Source organism: Carettochelys insculpta, chromosome 5 (assembly GCF_033958435.1).
Source record: "Carettochelys insculpta isolate YL-2023 chromosome 5, ASM3395843v1, whole genome shotgun sequence".
NCBI classification, from domain to species: Eukaryota; Metazoa; Chordata; order Testudines; family Carettochelyidae; genus Carettochelys; species Carettochelys insculpta.
This window is the reverse complement of record NC_134141.1, coordinates 87,969,251-87,994,312: the sequence shown is the minus strand read 5'-3', so window position 1 is coordinate 87,994,312 and position 25,062 is coordinate 87,969,251. Positions and strand designations below refer to the sequence as shown.

The following is a 25,062-nucleotide window of genomic DNA, read 5'->3' as shown; positions in this document are numbered from 1 at the left end:
TCATAATTGTGGAATGGCTTTGGAGGGAAAAAGTTACTTTGGTGTGAGCTTATAGGAAACACCTCATTTAGCCCATAAGTTATTTTTCAAGTGTGACTACTAAAATGTCTCCCAAGAGGTTCTGATTGATAAAAGTACAGGTTGAACCTCTCTCGTTCAGCGTGCTCAGGACCTGACTGGTGCAGACGAGAGAATTTGCCAGACCACAGGATGCAAATATTTTCTAGCACATTACCAACACTTAGACTGCTTACAGGACTCTTAGAAGACATTTAGGGGCAAATTAGAGCTAAATAACAGCACAGAACTCTGAGAACCAGGACTAATGGCTGTAAACAAACTTTACGGGACCATGGGAAAGTTGGCCACGCCCATAATAAGTGGTCATCCAACTAACTATAAAATCATGCCAGATTATGGATGTTGCTGGACGAGAGAGTTCCAGAATAGAGCGGTTCAACGTGTACAACAGTGTGATATACACTATACTGTGTACATAAACACAAGAACTAACTTTTTGTTCAGCTTTTGTGTAGTTTAATTTGTGTGCGTAAATATTAATCATCAATGGCTCCCATAAGCCATCAGTGAATTCTTGGAGCGTACATACAATATCGGTCATGTTCAGAAAAGTCTCGAAATGCACTGCTTAACACACTGAATACTGTTGCCAAAACTACAGGTTGTGTTCAGGTAGCTATAACACGCATACATCACCTCATAAGTAGAATGTTACTGATCACAGTTTTAACCCTATTATTTCCAGGTTTGAAAGTAAAATAGGGTAGCATGCTCTACATTGTTACTGAAAGAAAAAAGCTCTCAGAAGAGAAGTTTAACGAGCTGAAACCATGAATTTTGTATAACAGTTTTTAGGGGCAAGTACTAAAATAGTTAGCCGCTGATGGTATCTAAATGTCTTATTAAATCTAATTGTAAGTAGCTCCTAAATTATGCACTTTAAGATTCATTGTTACTGTAGATGAATACAAAAGAGGGTTTGAGGGTGTTTTTTTTTTTTTCCTTCTTCTTCTTCTCCTGGAACTCTTTCAAAGGCTTTAATGTTGAATGTCTAATTGAGATTCGGTAATATTTTCCCCTTTAACATATCTGTACAGGTTGAACCTCTTTAGTCTGGCACCTCAGGACCTGACCAGTGCCAGATGAAAAAATTTGCTGGACTGTGGCAGGTCAATATTTTCTAGCAGCATGACCAACGCTTCCACTGCTTACGGAGCTCTTAGAAGACCTGTAGGGGTAAATTACAGCTGAATAATGGCACAGAACACTGAGCACCAGGACTCATGGTTGTCAAACAGTATATGACCACAGGAAACTTGGCCATATCCCTGATAAGTGGTCATCTGGCTAACAAAATTCATGCCGGATTACAGATGTTGCTGTGCAAGAGTTCTGGATTAGAAAGGTTCTACCTGTAGTTTATTTTTTGATGCTGTAAGAGATTCTATTCAGCAGAATATCTGGGCAAAACTGTGTGTGGGGGGGGTGTTCTCCATGTTTCATGCCTCACACCTGGAGCCCAAGGGCTGGGGGCACAGTTGCACTAGGCCATGTGCCCCCCTTGGGATGGTCCCCTTTAGAAGTAAGGGGTGATATGTGAATCCATGATGAAGAAGGTGACTTTCTAGCTTCAGAGTTCAGCTGCTGTGTTTTGATCCAGGGAAAATATCCTATGAATCCTGGGGCAAGGGATGGCTTGGTGTGGATGCAGCAGTGTCTGTGGAGGACAGGAACCCTCTACTGATGTCTCATATTATCGTCAGACTTCACTTGGGCCTGTGCTGTTTTTGGCTAATTATATTGTTCCGTGAGACCATTTCAATATGCACACCAAAAGGATAAAGGCTTCTTACATGTGCTTCTATCCCTGAGTGTCATCGGTAGCCAAATTAAATAGAATAATCGGAGTATTAAAAACTTCAAGGAAAAAAGGATTTGAAGTCAATGCACTCTGCAATGCTCAGTATACTGAGCTGAAAGTATAATTGTAGTGATTACAGCCAATGTTTACAGGGTTAGATGGAGGATGGGAGCTGAGTTGGTGGTGGATCAGTGGTGAATCTGTAGATATCGTCTATATATCCTTTATCTGACTGTACAGCTGGGCACTGATTTTATTTTAAGTTATGCCCTTTATGTATAGAGAGAATTGCAATATCTTCACAATAGGTTTTTGTGAAGGAAAATCTCTCCCGCAGAACAAATTATGTACCTCCCCAATTAGCAGAATTGCCAGATCACGAATGTAAAACCTTGCTTTGTCCTAACCGGATCAATCACTTTTACTTTCTGTCCTTCAGGGAACAACCCATCTTCAGCACCCGAGCTCATGTCTTCCAGATTGACCCAAACACTAAAAAGAACTGGGTTCCCACCAGCAAGCATGCTGTTACTGTGTCATACTTCTATGACAGCACAAGAAACGTCTACAGGATAATCAGCTTGGATGGCTCAAAGGTAAATTCTATTTGTTTTAAGATTTTACTCTGACTTCCTTGTTCAACTTTTTAACTATATTTCAGTCTGGCATATTTCCAATACATTCTTAGAAGCGTGTCCTATGTCAGTATCTCTCAACAGGAAATTTATTGTTGGCGTTTTAAAATGGGAGCACACTTTTATTTACTATGTTTAATTGTTCTTGAGGTAATCCTGCTTTCAGTAAACTAACTAACTTATAAACCTATGACCAGCCTTTAGGAATCGCCCATTGTTCACCACACAATTTCAAAGTGCATTTACTGTGAGATCCTGGAAGTTATGTGTCGGTAATGATCATATCTGTTTTAAGCTTTGTTTTCTATAGAGTATTAGTATAGCTAGTTCCTTAGTGTTATGAAGGACATCTATTCAGTGATCATTATCTCTCGATTAAATTCGTATTTAGTTTATAATTCTCCATTTTCTGTAAGGGGAAGGCTGTTACTCTTCTCATATGATACTTGCAAAACTAAGCTCTTATTAGCATTCAGTGCGTATTTTGATTAGACACTGTAAAATGTCTAGTATGTAGATTTAGAGGACTTAGCCAGGAATTTTGTTCTATTGTGTAATTTGAGCAAGACACTTGTCCGTCAGATTATCCTTCTGTAAAATGCATATTAAAATAAGGACCTGAAGTTGTGAGCTTTTATATGTTTGTAAAATGCTTTGAAGGCTGTAGGCTAAAGCTACTACATAAATGCTAAGTATAATTAAAGGTGGAATTTTTCCCAAAAGTCCTAATTTAAATCAGGGGTTCTCAAACTCTGGGTCAGGAACTCAAAGTGGGTCAGGATCCCATTTTAATGAGGTCACCAAGGCACGTGTTGGCTCTGTACCTTTGCAAATCTGAAGTCCGAGCCCAAGCTTCATCACCCAGGGCTAAGATTACATATGCCCTGTCTAGGGCAGAAGGTTCAGCTTTGGCCTCCCTGCCTGGCATGGTGGGGCTTGGTCAGACCCCATCCTGGGGTCACATAGTAATTTTTGTGTTAAGAAGGGAGTCATGGTGCAGTGAAGTTTGAGAACTGCTGATTTAGAGAGAGGTTGCACCCTCTGCAGGTTTTACCAAATTGAAAAACTGGGGTGTAGCCAAAAAGCAAGAATTTTGTGGCACAGATGACTGGTGGGTAGCTTATCAAAAGTTTTAAGACCTATTCTAATGCAAATGACATAATGCCATAGAGTTTGTTTTAATTCCTTAATGAACATTCTCTGTTTAAGGTGTTTACTTGTGTTCTGTAAAACTTTGCAAGCTTTGGCAGCTTATATATAATAAGCATAATAGTAGAAGTCAAACTCTTTCAACTTTGTTGAGCTTCCATTGAAGTCAGTCAGCATGGTGTTACATAGTCACAGAGATTAGAGGCCAACCCTCTACAGAGAATACACAAGGTGAACAGCACTCTGAAAATTACAACAGATGCAAATGCAGCTTACAGAAGTTTTTGTTTACACTGACAAAGTAAATGTATGAATATTAATATAACTCTTGTTTACATAGCATTAAGATTGGCTTGTTTAAATACCTGAATGAACATAATATTCACAGCTTTTTCTACTTTGGATTTTGTTTGGCTCTGGTTGGCATAATTAAAGCCCCCAGCTTGGGAGTTGGGGGGAGACGATAAAATAGCACAAAAATCTTATTGATCAGCATTATTTGCTCTCAGTGCAGTTTCTAAAATATTGTCTTAATAAAAGATAAAATGTGAACCTCTGTGCTTGTTAAATAACATTCTTGATATTTTAAAATAAGAAATGAAAACCTTTATTTTTATAAAAACTTGTAGGCATTTTTAATATTTTGTGTACATCTTAAAGCCAATTAAAATTTCTCTGCTGAAAGGTACTAGTGTTGGGAAATCGTGGTGGTTTTTTTCTTCCTACTCCTGTAAAAAGACTTTGAGCCACGTAATGTTGGTTTTCAAGTCTGCAAGCTTATTTAGTGTCACAGGTAAATACAAGATGAACCAGATAGTTTAACCTAAGCAGTTAATGCATATTTCAAGAAACCACTGAACGTGAAGATGCTTTTATCTAGAATTATGTGTACACCTTTCCCTGAGATTCCTGGACAAGATGAGCTCTGTGTAATCTTAGAGTGTGTGTCTTTCTCTCCAACAGAAGCTGATCCAATAACATGTTGTTGTATTGCCGATCTAGTGTGTCTGTTGTTTGTGGCAGCATTCTTTCTTGTGCCTTTTACTCAAGACACTTAAGAACCCAAAATTCCAGCTCATCCCTTCCAAAGATTCTGCTTTTATTGATATTCCACAATATATTGTAAACGTGTTTGAGCTGTTCCATGAAACCAATTTTGGAGGTTTTGCCAGCTTTCATTATTTTCCTTTTGTTTAAAAAATTCCAAACTGACCCTCTTGGGTATACCAAAAACAAAACACTTTGCAAGTCACCAGAGATACGCAAGTATTCCGTAGCACGTCTAATACCTCCTGCAGGATTACTTAGCATATATGAGCAGTTTCACTGGTAAGCCACTAGTTGTCAGAGTTCAAAGTGGGTGATTTTTTTTTTCCCCTCCTATGGAAATTGTTCTAGCTGATGAAATTTATTATAACAGTTGGGTTCAAGTGAATCCTGTAATTAAATGACTGTTTACAAAAAGCAAAACTGGACAAGGCTGACATGATCATGTTTCTTGCAGATCCAGTGTTTTGTTGGTCTGTTCTGCTGTAGTTTCCTCAGGAATTCCAAAGCGTACCGTCACTTAGATGTAGGCAGTGTTCCCTGAAAGCTGAGAGCTTGGGCTTCTGCGCAGGAGAGATTTATCCACAACTGGCAGCATTGGGTGGGGTGCACATCCACGCATGTCTTTGTACACAGAACAAAACTCAGTTGGCCAAGGATGGAAAAGATTAGGGGGAACGCTGGATATATGGTCTCTCTGCCTTGTTCTAGCTATGCAGTTCTGTCACTGTGGCGTTCCCCTTCCCAAACTGATCCATTAGGTTCCTATCTTCTCCTTTCACATCTCGTCACGGCCCACTTCTTCCATGATACCTATGAAAAAGGAAGGTTAGGTGGGTTTAACATATATACACTTTAATATATTTGTTTCCCTTTCCTTAAATTTTGAATAACACTTGCATTTTACATTACATAGTCTTCAGGACACTTTATCTTGCGTACAGTACCTGGTAGCATCCAGGGGTCATGAACAGTGTGCTTGGCACTGTACAAAGAAAATATGTTCCTTGGCCTGAAGTTCTGGTATAGTAATATACCTCTTTGTCCACAAAGCTCTTAAGTTAATATTGTTTGTAAAACATTACCTGGTACGCTCCTAGATATTTTTATGGAATACGATCAGATCTGAAAATTTAACTCCACTATCCCTATGTGATGTAACAAGACAATATAGAACAGTTGTTGCTGAGTCTTCTAGTTTCATTTACTAAACAGCAGTGTCCTCCAGAACTTCAGCTTTAATGCCTCTTTCTCTTCCTCCCCTCCCTGTTTGTAAGAGAAAGAACTCACTATTATTGCTTACCCACACTGCTGCTGAGTGGGATCGTAAGATTATTTCTTTTGCTTCTTCATTTTGTCCACCCAACTACCTAGCAGCTCCAGAGAGGATCCTTCTCTTTGCCGGCAATATCTTGCTCTGCCCTTCAGGAGACACAGTTTCCATCCTGCTCATTCACTTACCCCTAACTCCTTCACAAGCACTGAGCTGTGTGGGGAGAATTCTGGTTGTGTGTGCTTGCTCTGTCTGAGATTCAGTCTTGCTAAAGTTAAGGTAGAAGAAGAGTGCTGCTCTGGTTTGAAGACACCACGAGCCACATGAGTATGACTCATAAGTCATAAGCCAGCCACGAGTCTATCGCTGCTGGAGAGAATCTTTATATTTAACAGCTGTTGTCAAATAAGCTGGTTAAGCATTGTAATGTGATCTGTTCAGTGGTAAACACAGATTAAAATAAGACTTTTTTTAAAATGGGTCTTTACTGTTTTGCATTTTGAAGAAACTGAAAATTTAGTATTACCATCACTTTTAGCACAAGTTCAAATACTTGACTGCACCTGTTGTCTGTGTAGTCAGTGCAAAGAACAGCTCAGATATGTGCTCTGAATTTACCTGGCTTTAAGGAAACAGCTGAAAACAAAATATGAACAGTTAATTGATTATTGCAACCCAGTTTAGAGAGAACAAAGTATTTTAGTGTTCTTCAAAGCAAAAAAAATTGACTGTCCCGTTGACACACTATTCAGAATTAAGAAAAATATTAATGTAGAAGTAGGAGACAGTTCTAGAAGGTAGATTTATCTTCAGCATTTATATTTTAGATGAATGTTTTGTGTCTGAAAATGGAGCTTCAGTCTGAGCTGTTATCAAATGATTTAATCAGTACTGTCTCTCCAGGTAGGCAGAACAGAAAAAGCATCTCATGGAAGGTCTTGTGGGGGAACCTTTTGTTAAAAATATTTTTAGCACATGATTAATCTGCCCTTAGGATGGGGAAGACATTGAAATGGTCAGTAACTTGTTTTGCCTTCTGTTTTGCTCATCCTATCAGTTTGCCCCCCCTTCCCCCCCCAGGGGTACAGATTGACACTCCTAAATCTGGTATTCTCTAGTCCGGTAACATCTCTTGTCTGGTAGGATGAGGAATGTCACTGGACCAGAGAGTTGGGCAGGAAGGCGCAGCCTGTGTCCTTTGGCAGCCCTGGGGTGGGGCGGGGTTGGGGCTTGCAGTGGAGCTGGCTTGCCCCCAGGAATGCCTATGGGAGGGCAGCCCCATAGGGCTAGGGCTAGAGCTGGCTTTGTGCTGCAGCCCCACAGGGCTGGGGCTGGAGCCAGATTTCCCCTGCAGCTGCCCGCAGCCACGGGCAGCTGTGCAGGGCTGTAGCTGTGTCCCTGGTGTGGGCCTGAGCCAGCTTCTCTTGGCAGCTCCAGGGCAGAAAGTAGAGGAGAAGCCCTGTGGCAGGAGGAGGTGGGGGAGTTGGGGGCCATGGCATTGAACCTTCCCTGGTCTGGCAAATTCTTCTGACTGGTCCCAGGCAAGTCCCGACCATGCCAGACCAGGGAGGTGGAACCTGTACCTGCCTTTGTAGGAACTATTTTCAGTGTTTTCATTGCATACACGTGTGGGCCTATGATAAAGGCTATTAAAAAGTTCACTTACTAAATCAATGCTTTTCTAGAATTGCTGTTTTAAATGACTGAATCAAGTAAGATTGGGTTAATTATAAGTTAGCATTGTGGATGCTAACACTGGTGTGCTAAGTGGCTTTTTGGCAATTGATGTCTCCAGGAAGGACACAGTTCTTTTGGTCCTGCGTACCAGGTGTAAAACCATAGGGGTGTATCTTCCCTTGAAAAGGAATTTAAAGTACAGTATCTCTTCCAGTATGGATGCCTTTTGTTTCAGGTTAAACTGTGGGACCATTCTGCCTGTCAGGGTCTTAGCACCCAGTCTCCAACCCAAGTCCAGAAGTCTACACGAGAGTTAAACAGCCCCACAGCCTAAGTCCCATGAGAGTTTTCTGGTATGGGCTCTGATACCTAGTTGCAGTGCACATGTATCCTGGGAGCTCAGAGCCATCAAGACTATGTGTACGGCATTTTTCCCTTTTCTGTGACTTTCATTGCAGATGCTGACGGGCAATGTGTCTGTAGTGAGCCAAGTAAATAACCAAAGGAGTGCCTGTTCAATGCCCCTTCTGTAGAGAAGCACTTTGGAAATGTTTGTATAGAAGGATTTTGGTGGTGCTCCATGCCCAGAAGTCACAAGTGATCACATACATGGCCTAAGCAGACTGTCACAGGCCATGAGTGGCAAAAATCAGTCATTCATTATTTCATCCATTAATAGAATTGTTCTGAAAACAAAGAGAATGTCAAGTATCAGAAGTTCCGTACCAGAGAGGGAGTAAGTCCATGATCGCTGCTGGAAGCCTTTGTACAGTGGAGCTGGAACCTTGTATATGCCTTTCTGTGTCACTTTTCTCCCCCAGAATGATTGCCAAAGCTGGATAAGACTAGACCGTTCTTTTCACTTCAGTATTACATATCTGTAGTAACTACTGTAAATTGCTTAATAGTAAGCTGGAAGTAGTTTATAATATCAGAAGGACGAAGACAAAAGGACACTGCCACACTTCACATTAACTGTAGTACAGGTTAAATCTCTCTAATCCAGAACTCTCATCAAGCAATATCTATAATCTGGCATGATTTTAGTTAGATGGATGACCACTTATCATGGGTGTGGTCAAGTTTCCGCAGTCCCATAAAGCTTTTTTACAGCTGCCAGTCCTGGCTCTCAGTGTGCTGTTTAGCTGTAATTTACCCCAGATGTCTTCCAAGAACCCAGTAAGCCGTCGAAGTGTTTCGTAATGCTGCTAAACATTACTCACCACGTTTGGTCTGGCAAATTCTTTTGTCCAGCACCAGTCAGGTCCCAAAGGTGGCAGATTAGAGAGGTTAAATTTGTACAGCATAAATTATTCTGCATACTCCATGGTAATTTTGTCTAATAAGGAATTTCAGTAATCAATAGGTTTTAATTTGTTTCATTAATCTATCAGTATTTGATATTACTAACACATTCAGCATTTATTTTTCACATGATTGAGTCACCTGGGTAGTTGTGCTTCAGAGATTAGAGTGTAGTCCTGCTGACTTCAGTGGAGCCAAAATTTCACTTATTTTTGTTTGTGCCCGATTATAAGGTGCTGCATATAACAGGAATATATACATATTTGCTCCTTTTTGTGCCTATGTAACTGACACCTTTGCTACAGTGCAGTATTTTGAAGCAGAGGTGTGGCTTTTACACTGTGATTAGGTGTTATCCCATTAATGTTACCCCTGTTCACATAAAGGAAGAATAAAACTCTGACGAGTACCAAAGAACTGCAAAACTGTTTCTGAACAAACATTTTTAAGATTTTATTTTATTGTAAACTTCAGCTTAGTATTATGTGTTTAGAATGACACAACCATTTACCCATTGCAAAATCATTTCCTCTGGCCTTGTTGGCATCTCTTAGAAGAAAATGCCACCTTGCATATTAATAGCACTAGATATGATTGCACCATTATCACCTCTTAACCATGTCTACCAGTTTTTAATGTGGCTTTGTTAAAGAGTTCCCTTGAGGCTATATAATTATGTCCAAATATTTGAGTATATCTGCATGTTTACTGATGGGTCTTACAACTGCTGCTATGTTTTCTTTGCAGGCAATAATAAATAGCACTATCACTCCCAACATGACATTTACTAAAACATCCCAAAAGTTTGGCCAGTGGGCAGACAGCAGGGCAAATACTGTCTATGGCTTGGGATTTTCCTCTGAACATCATCTTTCAAAAGTAAGTACATCTGTTTTTTAATACCTGAAAGAAATGGGGAGGGGGATTCCTGAACAGTCAGGGCTATTTAGGAAGAGCTAGAACCAAAGTAATAACTCAGAATTTAATAGTGTTACTGTAAAATGCCAGATTTTTCTCTTCTTTTTGGCCATGTAGGATTGTCTGACCTTCTTCCTTCTAGGAAACTAAAGCATTCACATGGAAACCAGTTTTTTATGGAAGAAGTTTCAGAACCCAAATTCAAATGACTTTTTTTTTTTTTTTTTTTGCTGTGTTTGGATTCCATCAGCAAAATTGTTGCTCAGTCAATGACACACTTTCCAACTAATTTTCACCCACATTTTTTTCTTTTACCTATTCCTCCATTTTGGCTGTCTACACTAGCACCCCCCTTTTGAAAGGGGGATGCTAATGAGGCACTGTAATGAATAGCATAATATAATTAATATAATGGCAACTGCAGCACTTCGAAAGTGCTGCTTGCGATTGCGCGTGGCTCATCTACATGGGGCCTTTTATTGAAAGGACCGCGCACACTTCGAAATCCCCTTATTCCTATTTGGTTATAGGCATAAGGGGATTTCGAAGTGTGCGCCGTCCTTTCGAAAAGGACCCCATGTGGACGAGCTGTGCACGATCAAAAGCAGCACTTCCAAAGTGCTGTCATTATGCTAATGAGGTGCTGCATATTCATTGTGGTGCCTCATTAGCATATCGCAAAGTGTCTCATTAACATCCCCCTTTTGAAAGGGGGATGCTAGTGTAGGCATAGCCAAAATGTCATAAAACTAATATTTTATTGCGAGGATGTTTTCTAAACTAAGGGAAAGCTGGAAAAACAGTGGCGTAAAATAAAACTAGTTTTATTAAACTGTAGAAAAATCAGATTAACAGCAATATTGAGAAACACCTTATGGAGGATCTGAAACTTTTTGCTGGCATGCTCAAAAATGGAAGTCCGCATTCAGAAGTTGAATTAAGTTGCTCACATATGCCAGAGACTAGTGGCCCTCTTCATGTAGACACCCATTCAGTAATGCTATGAGCTAGTGTGCTCTGCTGTTGAGATTCAATTTCCTATGGAAATCCAGTACAATTCTCAGGGCAAAGATTTTGTGCAATCCACTAGTATACTAGGAAAAAGGCTAGAACTTGTAAAGTGTTCTTAATTTTAGTCATTTAGAAGATGTATTACATTTCATTTTCCACAATAATCCTAGTTTAGAACATCCCTGTGGTTGTCAGAGGACCAGATCAGCTCTTTGTATTGAAAAAAATTTTACTACCAGTTAACATGAAAATAAGCGTTTTGGCCTCTTTACCATGTGTAATGTGCCTTCTTGGGTCCCTTTTTCAGAGGAGTTTGAGAAAGCAAAGGTGATGTTGTTTGCCCATTGTGACAAATCCTCGAGGCCTGCCATAGGGTGGGTGAGACTTGATCCATGTCAAGGCATCAGAATGCTTCTATTAAATACCTTGTGTAGACACCCAGACAAGAAGGAAAGAATGTGGCATATTTTAAACCCTTACTACATGTGTTGCTGCATTTACCAGAAGAAATGACATATTTTAATTGGTATTTTTTCACTTCTGATTCAAATGCTGCAGGAAGGAATCTTCCTGTATCCAGTGCAGCTCAGAGAATATTATCGTTACTCTTTTTTTATTAATATTTTTAATTGTGTAGGATTCTAAAATGTATTTGATAACTCTTATGTTGTGTTTGAGTCTACATCTTGTTCCTGGTATCAACAAAGATAACTTTCAGTTAGTATTCTTGATGACTTCAGTGTTGCAGTTTGAACAAGTGTGATGAGTTAGTAGTGTATGTGGTGATTGAGCAGACACAGTGAAACAGAGAGACTCCTGAAAGATTTTTTTTCTCATTCAGTTATCTGGGCCGTGTCTACATTAGCCCCAAACTTCGAAATGGCCATGCAAATTAGCATGCGGGCGGCCGCGGCACTTCGAAATTGACGCGGCTCGTCCCGACGGGGCTCCTTTTCAAAAGGACCCCGCCTGCTTCGAAGTCACCTTATTCCCATCTGCTCATAGGAATAAGGGGACGTCAAAGTAGCCAGGGTCCTTTCGAAAAGGAGCCGTGCGGCGGCGAGGCGCGTCAATTTCGAAGTGCCGTGGCCACCCGCATGCTAATGAGGCGCTGAATATGTATTTCAGCGCTTCATTAGTAAACTTCGAAATGGCCCTTTGCATGGCCATTTCGAAGTTTGGGTCTAGTGTAGACATAGCCCTGGTGTCCAGAGACCCCTGGGCCTTCCAGAAGACCCTACATTTGCTTTCATTGGAGCTCCCTTAAGACAAATATTTTTTTCACTGTTCCACCCATTTCAGACCTAGTGAAGTCCTAGAGTTGGTCTCAGTCCAGGATCAGGGAGTCACAACTGTTCCCTTTTGCCCAGTCCCCCTTCACAATATCCCCTGATGAAATATGTGTTCAGGTGGATATTATTGTGATTTACTTACAAAAAGAATTTGCATTTGATAATCTAAGTATTACTCTTTGGTTTTGTTTAACTCAGTAAAGAGAAAATCCTGAATTGCATTAATTAGAATACAGTATGCATGTGCATCCTCACGTATGTCACGACATCAATGAGCTTAATGTCGATTGTTTGTTTGTTTTTAAACTGGTGTATGTAGCTACCCCAGAGACAGTTGTTCATTAACATATCTTGCATTGCTAATACTTAAGGTCTTATTTGAGTCCTGATTTGATTTTTCCCTTTATAATGTACTAGTTTGTTGCAGGTCACGCTCTTCGTTTCTCAAAACAAAATGTCATATATGAGCATAATAAACTCTGAAGGCAAGACTGCCTCATTCAGCTGTCTTCCAACGAATTCCTGTTTTACTTCATTTGCCACTTGCTATGATTCTTGTGTTTAGTCCTCTTGGGATGGACTAACACATTGGAATAACATATGCAGATTAAGGTAGTCAATGTGCTGATGACCTTGGGGGAAAAATGTGAATTGGAAGGAGTTGTTAACTAGTACTCACCCTGAATTCCATGCTGTTTGGTAAATAAACTTTTCATGTAAAAATCAAACTGTCCTTTTTCTGAAGTTCATCGTAATTAACCTCCAGCATGTGTTCAGTGTGCTATTTCCCTGATGCCTTATCTTAATGATTACAGTTACAGCTTTTAGGTATGTTAGTTGCTAATCCATGTTAAGGACTCTTTCCCACCTCCCTCCAACCTCTCACACAACTAGACTGAAATTTGAAAATTTACCTGTCAGTGTTCTTTTTCAAGATAGCAAAATGCAAGAAAAGATTATGAACACCACTCAAAAGAAAGGAAAAAAGTTCACTTTTTTGATTGTAATCTGTTCTGTCACTTTTGCCTGTGAGGGGGGAGGGGGTGGAATTGATTCAGGCTTGGTCTACACTAGACCTTACAGTCAACTGCAGATATGCAGTTCTAGCTATGGCAATTGCATAGCTAGATTTGATGTATCTACAGTCAACTGTAAGGTCTGCCCTCACTGAGAGAGGTTGACTGGAGTGTTTCTTCCATCAGCATCCCTTATCCTTGCAAGAGCAGGAATACAGAGGGGTTGACTACAGACCCCAGAGATCAATTTTGCATGTCTTTAGCAGACGTACGAAGTCAAACTCCAGGAGATGGACGCTGGGCAGGTCTATCTCCTATTAAGTGTAGATAAATTGTTGTGGACACTGGACCTGAGGCATAGTAGAAAGACATGGGTGATAATCCAACTCTGTTAAATTCCTCTGTGACATCAGGCAATTCACTTCCTCTGCTGCTCAGTCCCTCCCAGTGTGTCTTGTCTCTTTGGGACAGCAACTGCTTCTTACTAGGCATTTATGCAGGGTCTAATGGAATGGGACTTCAGTTCTGACTAGGGCTTCAGGGTGCCACAGAAATGTTAATTTAGTTAATACAGTTGTTTCTAACATTTCTGAAACAATTTATTCCTTTTGTTACCTTTTTTATCTCCAGTTCTAACATTCCTTTTCTGTGTTTGACTAGCAAAGCCCATAGATGAGCTGTTTTGATTATCTATTTGAATTAACTCCATATACAGGGTTCTACTTAAAAGTTAGGGTCCCATTGAGCTAGCTGCTGAACAAATGTAGCACAAAGAATTCTTGCCCCAGGGAGCTTTCGAGGATTGAGTAGACACTAAATATGGATTAAACAGACAAGGTAGCTGTAAAACATTTTGGCTTTTTTGTTTTTGTTTTTTGCTTTTTTTGGTTAATAATTAGCATTCTCGGTGTGCTACTTGCCTGATCATTTATTGCCTGCTGTCTTAGCAGGTGGCCTATCTTGTCTACATAGACGACAAAGCCTAAAAATTCTACTAGTACTTTCACTTTGTGGACTACTTCATCTTCTGTTGGTATTATGGCACTTCTATCATCCAAGCAGGATAGTGTCTTTCCTCAGCACTGCAGCTATTGGAATCCTTATTTTGAAAATCACCACGCTGAAAATACTAATACTGATAAGAGTGGGGTGGCAGGGAAACAGACTCTAGCATCTCTGGTGATAGGACACCATCAGAATATGCAAATGTATAGCCTTGAAGAGATAAAAGCTATAAGTCAAACTTTAGCATAAGAAAATGGAACAAAGAGTCTCTATTTAAACGTGTTTAATTTAAATGTCAATTTCTCTGAATTTCTTTACACCCATCTGTTGGCAGTCCTAAATTGCTCCTGAGTTTTTCATTGGGAAAATGTCTGCTATTGCTGCTTAAGGTGAAAACTACCCTTGAAGAAAGTTCCCTTTTTTATTTCACCTGGAACCACAGAGTTAGCTGACTGAATTCCTAGTGGTGGCTGACCAGGAGGACTGTAACTGTATATAGTAGGTCAAAAGGGCCATTGAAAACTCCTTTCTTATCCAGGACATGAGGTCACAATGTTTCCTGCAATTAAACTACTGTAACAGCTGGGGGTCGGGGGTGTGAAATCTCAAGCTTGTTAGCCGTTTGGAAGGTCTAGGAAAATGTTAAGTAGTTGGAACTTCATTCTGGCCTGATTCCACTGCTTTGCACCTTGTGTATTCATTTACAGATTACATGAAATGCTACGCTGTCAGAACATCCTCACTTTTGTACTCCATTTTGCACAAGTGTGAATAAATACACAGTGTGTGCAGCAATAAACTATATTCTTTTGAATATGGCCAGTAATCTCTAGATGAGGAATATGGTGAGAAAATCCAAACCTCAAAAGTTGATCTCTCCCTCTTGAGTCATTAAAACTTGTTGATATTCTTCTTTGCTTCCGCAGGAGTGGAGCGTACAGATCTGCAGAATATGGAACCTCACTGAGTGAGAGGGCTATTCATTTTTTCTTGTCTAGAAGAGCAGATTACTAAGACTGCAGTCAAATTATTTGTTAAGAGCACTTTGAGGTGTCCATGGTGTTAGTTGATAGCTTCAGGGCATACTGGAAATTGTTGTAATATTAAAGGCAATGAAGGACCCAGATGGGATTCTGATGCTCTTTGGGGAACTTTGTGCACTGTGCCACATCAGCAACAAAGCTGTCAAATCGTGAGAATTTGCTGAAACGTGTTTTAATTCCCAAAATGGAATCCTAGTTCTGATGCAGTCAATTACACGGGTGGGTGGGTGGGGATTTTTAGCTTTCTGCTCTAACGTTAATCTGGTGGAGATGGCTTAAATCCAGAGGAAGGAGATGAAAGAAACCTTAGTGTGAGAAGTTGTTGTCCTAGCTCATTCACTCCAAAATTTGTTCTCACTTATTTCAAGAACAGTTGTTCCTCTGGCGGACAGGATATTGGCAAAGGGTATCACATCAGAGAGCACTGATTTGATTGCCTGCACTTTTCCTGCATTTCCATTTTCATTGCTCAGCTTCTACTTGGCCATCTTGTCACTGGTCTTTGCCACCTCAACTCACTCAAGTTAGAGTACATAACTATTTTCATTCAAGGCCACTGTCTGGACAGGGGGATGCTTTTAGAAAGTCATTTCTGCCTCTTTCCATGTAAGTGCAACCCTTCTGTTAATGCTAGGTGCCTGCCAGAAGGACTGGGTTCAGCTTCTAGGGGTTTTCTGTCAATGATGCAACCAACTGGCTCGAGCCCCCACCCAGTAACCTGGGACAATCTCACCCCACCTGCTGGGTGCCTGCAAGGCAGTTCGTCCCCTCTCACAAGCACAGTCTAAGATGGAAACAGCTTGTTTAATAACAATAGCCTAAACCAAGTTTACACAGTGACACATGCAAGATAGCTAAACAACGGAGAGAGAAACCCCATTAACAAGGTACCATCCCAATACTTTATAGAACCAAGTCTCTTGCTGAGGGCTCTTTGCCTTTACCCCATGTGCACTTACAGGGTGTACCTTTCACGCTGCAGTCCAAGACCCAGAGTCCACAGATAAATCACCACGACGGTGCTAGGTGTCCACATGTCCGCTTGTGGCTCTTCCTACTAGCCGGCTGCCAGTCATGCGGTCTGTCCATCCACTGTTCCTCCTACCAGCTGTCCACCAGTTGCGCCAGCCATCCATCCACTGCTCCTCCTACTGATCAGCCACTGGTCATGCCGTCTGGCCATCCAATGCTTCTCTTACCGGCCAGCACTGGTCACACTGTCAATCTGTCCACTACTGCTTCTATCAGCTGGCCACCAGTTGCTCTGTCCACTGTGGGTTTGGCCTGAGGCAAAACTCTGTGACTTCAGCTCTTATTGGCCTCAGCTGCCACTCTGTGATTTCCACACTCAATGTTTACCAAAGTAGAGTCTCATAAAAATACAAATGCTACTACCCAGCTCTATCTTTTAACAGGCAGGGAGGGCTAGTCAAACCAGGCTTATAGCTATATGGCCAAGGCTTAGGCAGGGCCAAGGCACTCAGCTACCTGGTTCAACCAGTACCCCTACCCTTCTGCTTTACAATGCTTTAGACCGGGGAGCCCTGGGCCATCCATGTCTACGTAGTTATGACGACTGCCCTGTCCTCCAAAATGACTTCAAGCATTGGTGAGATTTCACAATTCTTATACTGAGTGTTAGCATAAATTGTGATTTTACAACAATGTGTTTACAATAAACAAAATCACATTGCTTCCTTGCCACCCATCAGGCTTTGTTTGCAAGGTATCAGATATGCACACCTTTGCATTCTCATGCAAAAGATCTCTGGGAGACGCATTCCTCCCAGCCTTCAGCAGCATTGCATTCCTGCTGGCACATTCCTTACATCAATAGTTGACTGTTTTAGGTTTGCTTTAAGTGTCTTTTTTTTTTTTTTTTTTTTTTTAAAAAGCTTAGCTTCAAATATTTTGTTTGGAGGAGAGAAACAGCTCTCTTCTAATAGATAATTTACCTTTCTCTAGGAAGAGAGGAACCCTTGTTGCACTCTGTCTATTAGGAATCTGCAGTGTGTTTCAGGAAAGTTACGTTCTTAAACTCTTCTGAATCATTCTCTAAATCACCTCCTGCTGAGACTTGAGAGGAAGGAGCTGTAATGCTGTCTGCTTTCTCACATCTCTAGGCAAATCTGAGTTTTAAGATTGGTACAGTTCTAGCAAGAAGGATACCTTATTCCTCCAAACTTTGGAACATCTAGAGCAGCGTTTCCCAGTCTTTTTGGTCACAGAATCCTTTTAAACTTGAAATAATTTTGCAGAACCTCTAAGTTTTATATGTGGCTTAACTCCTCTCAGCTGTAAACCCATCCACCCAGCCTGTGCTCCCCAAGTTAGCCCCTCCTCTTATCTCACCCAGCATGGCAGACAAACCTACCTTAGCCACTGCTGCATCACCAATTCTAATTGCCTGGTCCCCTCCATGGCAATGGGAGAGGCCAGTCGCAGCCAATGAAAGGAAGGGTCAACACAAGAACAGCAGGATCCGTCTGGCTCCCCTTCTGGATAGCCATTGGCTCCATTTGCCCCACCCCTATTGTGTGTATACTGGATACTTTGCAAGTGAGGGGTTCTGAGCAGCTCCCTGCCCTGCTGCTGAAAAAATATCAGAGGGGTAGCAGAGTTAAGTCTGTATCTTCAAAAACAATATGAAGTCCTGTGGCTTCTCACAGACTAACATTGTGGAGCATAAGCTTTCGTGACAAAGCACATCTGCCTACAAAAGTTTATGGTCCCAAAATATCTGTTAGTCTATAAGGTACAACAGGACTTCTTACTTATGCTGAAATAGGGGAACTAAATTCAATTGGTTTAACAGCCAGATCCCTCCTGCTGCCCATCAAACCAATTTAATTCAGCTCTCTGTTTTAGTGGCGACAGGGCAGGAAGCTGCAGAGGAGTCGGCGGCAGCAGCGTCTGGAGCTACAAATGGCTCCTTAGAACCATATGCAGATCTGGAGCCACGGGATGCTGGCCCCTGATCATTTTTTCTTGCTAAACCCTTATTTTCACTTTGCGGAGTCCTGGTGTTCCACAGAACTCTATTTGGGAAACACTGGTCTGGAGAACAGCCTTGTTTATTAGCCAAAGAGTTAATTCCTGGATGAAGTTTTCTGAATTGCATTGATTCTGAGAAACTGGAGCCCTTTTTGTCTCCATTTTGAGATCTTTGGCCCCATATTAGATTTTTTGCTTGAGAACCAGTGAGACAAGTTGTCTAATACAATAGCAACTTCCATTCTCTCCAAATCCATGTTGTCATATGCAGTGATTTAAAAAAAAAAAGTGTACCGTTATTGAAAACATTAAACACTTTCTGTGAACACTTCATTCAGCTGCTTCTTGAAATGAAAATAACTCAAGTAAAATCTTGCATCCCCCAGTGCTCATTAGGTTTAGGCACATCAGGCCAAATTCATCTCTGTAATTCTATTACTCTAAATAAACTTGATTAAAAGATTAATTTTATTCATCATATTTACATTTTTTAAAAGTTCAGAATTTCTCAATCACTGTTAGAACTAGTTGAACAGTTTTCAGAAAGAAGATACTGTGCCAGGAACATTGACCTTTTAATAAAAATTAATTAAAAAAGTGTGGGAAAAGTAATCCCTTGACATTAATCTGAACTCAACATTTGCTTAGAGGAAGGCTGAATTTGTTTCATTATGTCTAAAGTCCATTGACTACATGGAGTTACATAAGAGATGAATTTGGTATAAGTATTCCTATAGATGATGATTCTGTAATCTGTCTGACTGTAATCAGTAGTCAAGATATGGGGAGAAATCAGTATATTTTCAACGAGAAAGGATTAAGGCCATTGAAGACCAAGACTTCAGTGGGTTTTACATCCATCCCAACATCTGTAAGGAAGACAATTAATTTTGAACTTCAAAGAAGCTTATTAAGACTACCACCATGTGCTTAATAGCAATGCTTGCGTGAACCGTTATAGTTTATCAGAATTTTAATGGTTGTTTATGGGTGTGTCTGTATTGCTCACATACAAAGGAATTTAAGTGTGTAGACTCAAGTGCCATAGATAACACTGTGTGTGATTTGGTTAAATGATCATTCACAAGGAAAAGGGGGGAAAAAAGCCTTGACTGGCTGCATCTAGAGTGGTCTTATTTTGTAAGTTGTTTTGTATTTGTACTATAATATTTTTAAATATGTACTTTCAGTTTGCAGACAAATTTCAGGAATTTAAAGAAGCTGCACGGTTAGCAAAGGAGAAATCTCAAGAAAAGATGGAACTAACAAGTACACCTTCACAGGTGAGTTTTATGGTTGGATCTCAGCTCAGATCTTTATAGACTAATAGGTTTTTTTTTTTAATATTTCACTCAGCTGGTAGTGACTAATGTGTAACGTATATGTTCATATTAGACTATTAACACAGGCTGTAGAAGTTAATTCCTGCTTCACGTCCAATAGTGGTGCTTGAACTAGAGCATTTTAAACCATTATAGCCTTGTTTTTCCATTATAGTTTTTCGGGCATCTAGTAAACCATCCTTGAACACTTCTAATTTTTTTTTTTGATGGCTAACTTTGGTCACAGTTTTTTCTACTGCATGAAACTGGCCCTTTTAAAACACCAAGTACATATGTTACTGGTTTGCAATTGGTTATTCTTGTAATGTAAAACTGAATTAAGCAATGATCACTTGTACCTCAGTACACCATTATAATTCAGAATGGTCTGGACAAACCGGAGAAATGGTCTGAGGTAAATAGGATGAAATTCAGTAAGGACAAATGCAAAGTATCCCACTTTGGAAGGGACAATCTGTTTCGCACATACAAAATGGGAAAAGACAGTCTAGGAAGGAGTACTACAGAAAGAGTTCTAGGGGGTCATAGTGCCCCACAAGCTAAATATGAGTCAACAGTGTGATACTGTTTGGGGTGAGGGAAGCAAACATGATTCTGGGATGAATTAATAGGAGTACTGAGAACAAGACACTAGGAGTAGTTCTTCTGCTCTTTGCTGCACTGATTAGGCCTCAACTGGAGTACTGTGTCTAGTTGTGGACACCACATTATAAGAAAGATGGGGACAAATGGGAGAGGGTCCAGAGAAGAGCAGCACAATTCAATAAAGGTCTAGAACCCATAACCTAGGAGAGGTGATTGAAATAATTGTTGAATTTGGAAAAGAGAAGACTGATAGGGGACATGATAGCTGTTTTCAAGTACTTAGAAGGGAGTTATGGGGAAGAAGGAAAAATTGTTCTCCTTGACTTCTGGGGGTAGGAAAAGAAGGAATGGGCTTAAATTGCAGCCAGTAAGTTTTAGGCTGGACATTAAGAAAATCTTCCTAACTGTCAGGATGGTTAAACACTGGAATAAATTGCTTAGGCAGGCTCTAGAATCTCCATCATTGGAGATATTTAAGAGCAGGTTAGACAGACATTAGGGATGATCTAAATGGTACCTAGCCCCACCATGAGGGCAGGGAACTGGGCTTGATGACCTCTGGAGTTTTAGTGTGACCTTCCAGTTCTAGCGTTCTATAATTCTATGAGCCCCAGATCCCATTGTACAATCCTCCTTCCTAGCTAGTCATTTCTCATTTTGTGTGTTTGCAACTGAGTACTCTGCATTTGTATTTAATGACTTTCATCCTGTTTACTTCAGACAATTTCTCCAGGTGACTTTAAATTCTGATCCTATCTTCCAAAGCACTTGCAGTCGCTCCCAGCTTGGTATCGTCTGTGACGTTTGTGTACTGTCTATGCCAGTGCCAGGCAAAATACAGTGCGTGGGCCAGATCCAGCCCACTGAGCTACTGGATTCAGCCTGTGGGTGCAGCTGGAGCCTCAGTCAGGCTCAGAAAAGCTGGCTGCAGGGCCCTGTTAATCTGAACAGCTGTGGGCCTGGGGGTGGGGGTAGGGAGAAGAAGCTTTACATACTGTCCCCGTAGCCAGCAAAATCTTGAACAGGCAGCACTCTGAGTTACCTCACCACCACCCCCTCCCCAGGCTCGCAGCTGCTCACAGACCTACATGGGCCTGTAGTGGCTACTCTGAGCCACCTTTTGAGGCATGGAAGACAGGCAACGTACTTGGCTCTTGGCTGGGACTTGCCCAGGTAAGCATCTGCCAGCCAGAACCTGCCTCTGGTACCCCAGTCCTCCCTCCTTCCCCTGCAACCCACAACACCCAAATCCTCAACGCGTCCCTGCACCCCAATCCACTGCCCCAGTCCTAATCCTCTCCTGTCCTAGGTCACAATCCAAACCCTTGCATGCCCTCCTGTACCCCAGTCCCCTGCTCCGGTCACAACCCCCCTTGGGTGGCAGTTCAAAGGGGCCTGGGGCTCTGACTACCGTGGTGGTGGCAGCAACAGCTGGGAGCTCTGGGCCTTGGTGCAATTCCCAGTCTCCCTCTGTGCTGCCTGAAAAGAGCAGAAGGTTCTTTCAGGTACAACTATTTCTCTCTTAAATGGTGGTAGAACATCAAGCCTTAAAATGTATGAAGTTATGATTTGCAGAAAATCTTAAATATTTTAATTTCCTGAAATTTGTAAATGCTTTTTTGAGGCCTGTGAAGTTATTCCTACCCTTTGTTTTCTGTCTTTTAACCAGTTCCCAATCCATAGAATCATAGAACACTAGAACTGGAAGGGCCCTCGAGAGGCCCTCAAGTCCAGTCCCCTGCCCCAATGGCAGGACCAAGTACTATCTAAACCATCCCTGATAGACATCTATCTATCCTGTTCTTAAATATCTCCAGCAATGGAGATTCCACAACCTCCCTTGGCAATTTATTCCACTGTTTGACCGCCCTGACAGATAGGAACTTTTTCCTAATGTCCAACCTAAGCCTCCCTTGCTGCAGTTTAAGCCTGTTGCCTCTTGTTCTATCCTCAGAGGCCAAGAAGAACAAGTTCTCTCCTTCCTGTTTATGACTCCCTTTTAGATACCTGAAAACTGCTATCATGTCTCCCCTCAATCTTCTCTTTTCCAAACTAAACAAGCCCAGTTCTTTCAACCTTTTTTCATACGTCACATTCTCTAGACCTTTAATCGGTCTTGTCGCTCTTTTCTGGACCCTCTCTAGTTTCTCCACATCTTTCTTGAACTGTGGTTCCCAGAACTGGACACAATACTCCAGCTGAGGCCTAACCAGCGCAGAGTAGCGGGGAAGAATGACTTTTCGTGTCTTGTTCACAACACACCTGTTAATGCATCCCAGAATCATGTTTGCTTTTTTTGCAACAACATCACACTGTTGACTCATATTTAGCTTGTGGTCCACTATAACCCCTAGATCCCTTTCTGCTGTAGTCATTCCTAGACAGTCTTTCCCCATTCTGTATGTGTGAAACTGATTGTTCCTTCCCAAGTGGAGCACTTTGCATTTGTCCTTATTAAACTTCATCCTGTTTACCTCAGGCTATTTTCTCCAATTTATCGAGGTCATTTTGAATTATGACCCTATCCTCCAAAGCAGTTGCAACCCCTCCCAACTTGGCATCATCTGCAAACTTAATAAGCGTACTTTCTATGCCAATATCTAAATCATTGGTGAAGACAGTGAACAGAACCGGTCCTAACACAGACCCCCTGTGGAAGCCCACTTGTTATACTTTTTTCCAGCAGGATTGAGAACCATTAAGAACTACTCTCTGGGTACGGTTATCCAGCCAGTTATGCACCCACCTTATAGTAGCCTCATCTAAATTGTATTTGCCTAGTTTTTGGATTAGAATATCATGAGAGACTGTATCAAATGCTTTACTAAAGTCTAGGTAGACCACATCTACTGCTTCTCCCCTATCCACAAGGCTCATTATCCTATCAAAGACAGCTATCAAAAAGGATCTTTCCTCCTATCCATACATACATACAGTTCACACATGTGTGGTACATAGAATTTGCCTATAACTCTCAAAAACAGTAAATAGAAATAAATAGAATAAATAGGTAAATGATAATAAGAGAAACAAATACTATCTAAATAAATAGAAAGATAAGCCAGCTTCCCACCAGTCCCCCAGGATTTCAGGGCTCAATTCCAGGGCCCCTGCAATACAGCATCTGTCACCCAGCCACCACAAAGCTCTGCCATGTTCCTGGCTTTTAGTCCCTCGGCCCCTAAATGACAGAAGTGTGGATCAGTGGGACTTATAATGAATCTGCTTTCCTGAATTACTTAACGATGTATGTACAACACAATTTACAGCAAAGTGACTTATGAGGACCCCCTGTATATACAGTGTGTATGTATTCATTTTTTTCAGTTGTATTTTTGTTAGGTAGAATCTTTTTCTTACTGATCACATACAGATGGTCCTTTTGTAAAAGTTAGTTCCACATATGGCAGTTTGACTTGCTATATGTGTCAGCCCTTTTTTAATACTGATTTAAGATGCTGAGAATTGGTTTGAAAGGTTCTGATTAGAAACAGTCTTTTTGATCTTTTCAAAGACAAGAAAGAATTTCTCGCCTCTGGAAATACCAGTTGGCGGAAGGTAAAGAATTTAAGATCTAGTGAAAGTGCTAATTATATGGGAGTGCTAATTATAATTTGATCTTGCTAGAAAAATGGCTACTAGAAACTGATCTTGCTTTTCATTAGATATATTTCATGTCATAGATAATTAATTTTGGTCAACAGCTGTTCATTGTATTTAAAATAAATGAACTTGCCTTACGCTCAAAATATGATTTACACATTTCTTTAAGCTACTTAAGCTGAAATTTTTCAGTGTTTAGGACAGTGGTTCCCAGCATTTTCCAGATAGGGACCCATTCTGGCAATTCAGGAAGACTTGGTGACCCAAGGCAATTCAAAAACAGGGCAGGCGGGGAGAAGGCAGAGCTGTAACTAGCTAATTTTGCCCTTGAGGCAAGAATATAAAATTATGCCTCCTCATGTTTATATATTCATAAGTTATTTCATAGAAAAAGGGGAAATATCTTCATAAATTAACACTACATTTACTATAGTTAATCAGTTGTGGTGGTGGAAAGATGGTCATCCCCAAAGTGCTCTCCCTGGCTTAAACCCCACACTCAGGGGCTAGGGGAGTCACATTCAGGGGCTGAAGGGGGCTAGGGGAAGCACAGGGACCCCCGACCACCACAACTGGAAGCTGGCTAGGGCATGGAGCCCTGGCTGGCAGTGTCAGCTGCAAGAACTCCGGCTGGGTGCCGGGGCGGGGAGGGAAACCCTGACACCTGCAGCTGGAAGCTGGTGGGGGCGGAGTCATGGCCAGCAGAGCTAGCTGCAGGAATCCTAGCCTTGACCTGTAAGGATGGACAGGCCCACTGACAAGGGGGAAGGGGAGGGCGAAAGAAGGGCAACTACCCAGGAACCAGTGATTTTTTTTAAAAAGGAACCAGGGCTACCAGCTGCTGCTACTGTAATGGCAACCAGAGTCCCGGGTCCTTTGAATGACAGCTGGATCCCTGTGCAGGGAACTCCAGGCAGCGCTAAGGGCTTCTGGGTGAGGGAAGGGAACTCAGCATGGTCAGGGCAGCACAGACCTGCCCCTTCTATCCAAGGCCATGCTTCTTTCAGGATTGCAGAACTGCCCCTCTCTGCCCTTCACGGCAACCCATTTCAGTGCTTCTCCAACTTCCTAGTGAAGTAGATGTTCCTAGCATGCACTGGAGGATGATCTAGGTTGCATCTTGAAACCCTTGCTGCTTGTTCTGTAATCTGTCATCACAGGGAATAACCTGGCTCCATTCTCCTTGGAACCTCTTCAGGTAGCTGAAGCCTTCTATCAAATCCCACCTCACCATTATTTTCTTCTGAAGATTAAATAAACCCAGTTCCCTCAGCCTCTCCTCAA

At 41.4% G+C, this 25,062-nt stretch overlaps 1 protein-coding gene and 1 long non-coding RNA gene across 2 annotated transcripts in view; one reads left to right on the top strand and one right to left on the bottom strand.

The window, feature by feature from the left end:
* The window catches only part of HOMER1 (homer scaffold protein 1), a 123,224-nt gene that overhangs the window by 36,437 nt on the left and 61,725 nt on the right, over window positions 1-25,062 (top strand). The window contains exons 2-4 of the mRNA XM_074995464.1: window positions 2,322-2,478; window positions 9,716-9,847; window positions 19,438-19,530. Coding sequence (XP_074851565.1) covers window positions 2,322-2,478; window positions 9,716-9,847; window positions 19,438-19,530 — 382 coding nt within the window. The remainder of the gene's footprint in view (window positions 1-2,321; window positions 2,479-9,715; window positions 9,848-19,437; window positions 19,531-25,062) is intronic.
* On the bottom strand, window positions 4,258-6,259 carry LOC142013173 (uncharacterized). Its single transcript, XR_012645573.1, has 2 exons — window positions 6,017-6,259; window positions 4,258-5,526 (listed from the first exon to the last, which is right to left on the bottom strand). It is a non-coding gene; the product is annotated as an uncharacterized LOC142013173 (long non-coding RNA).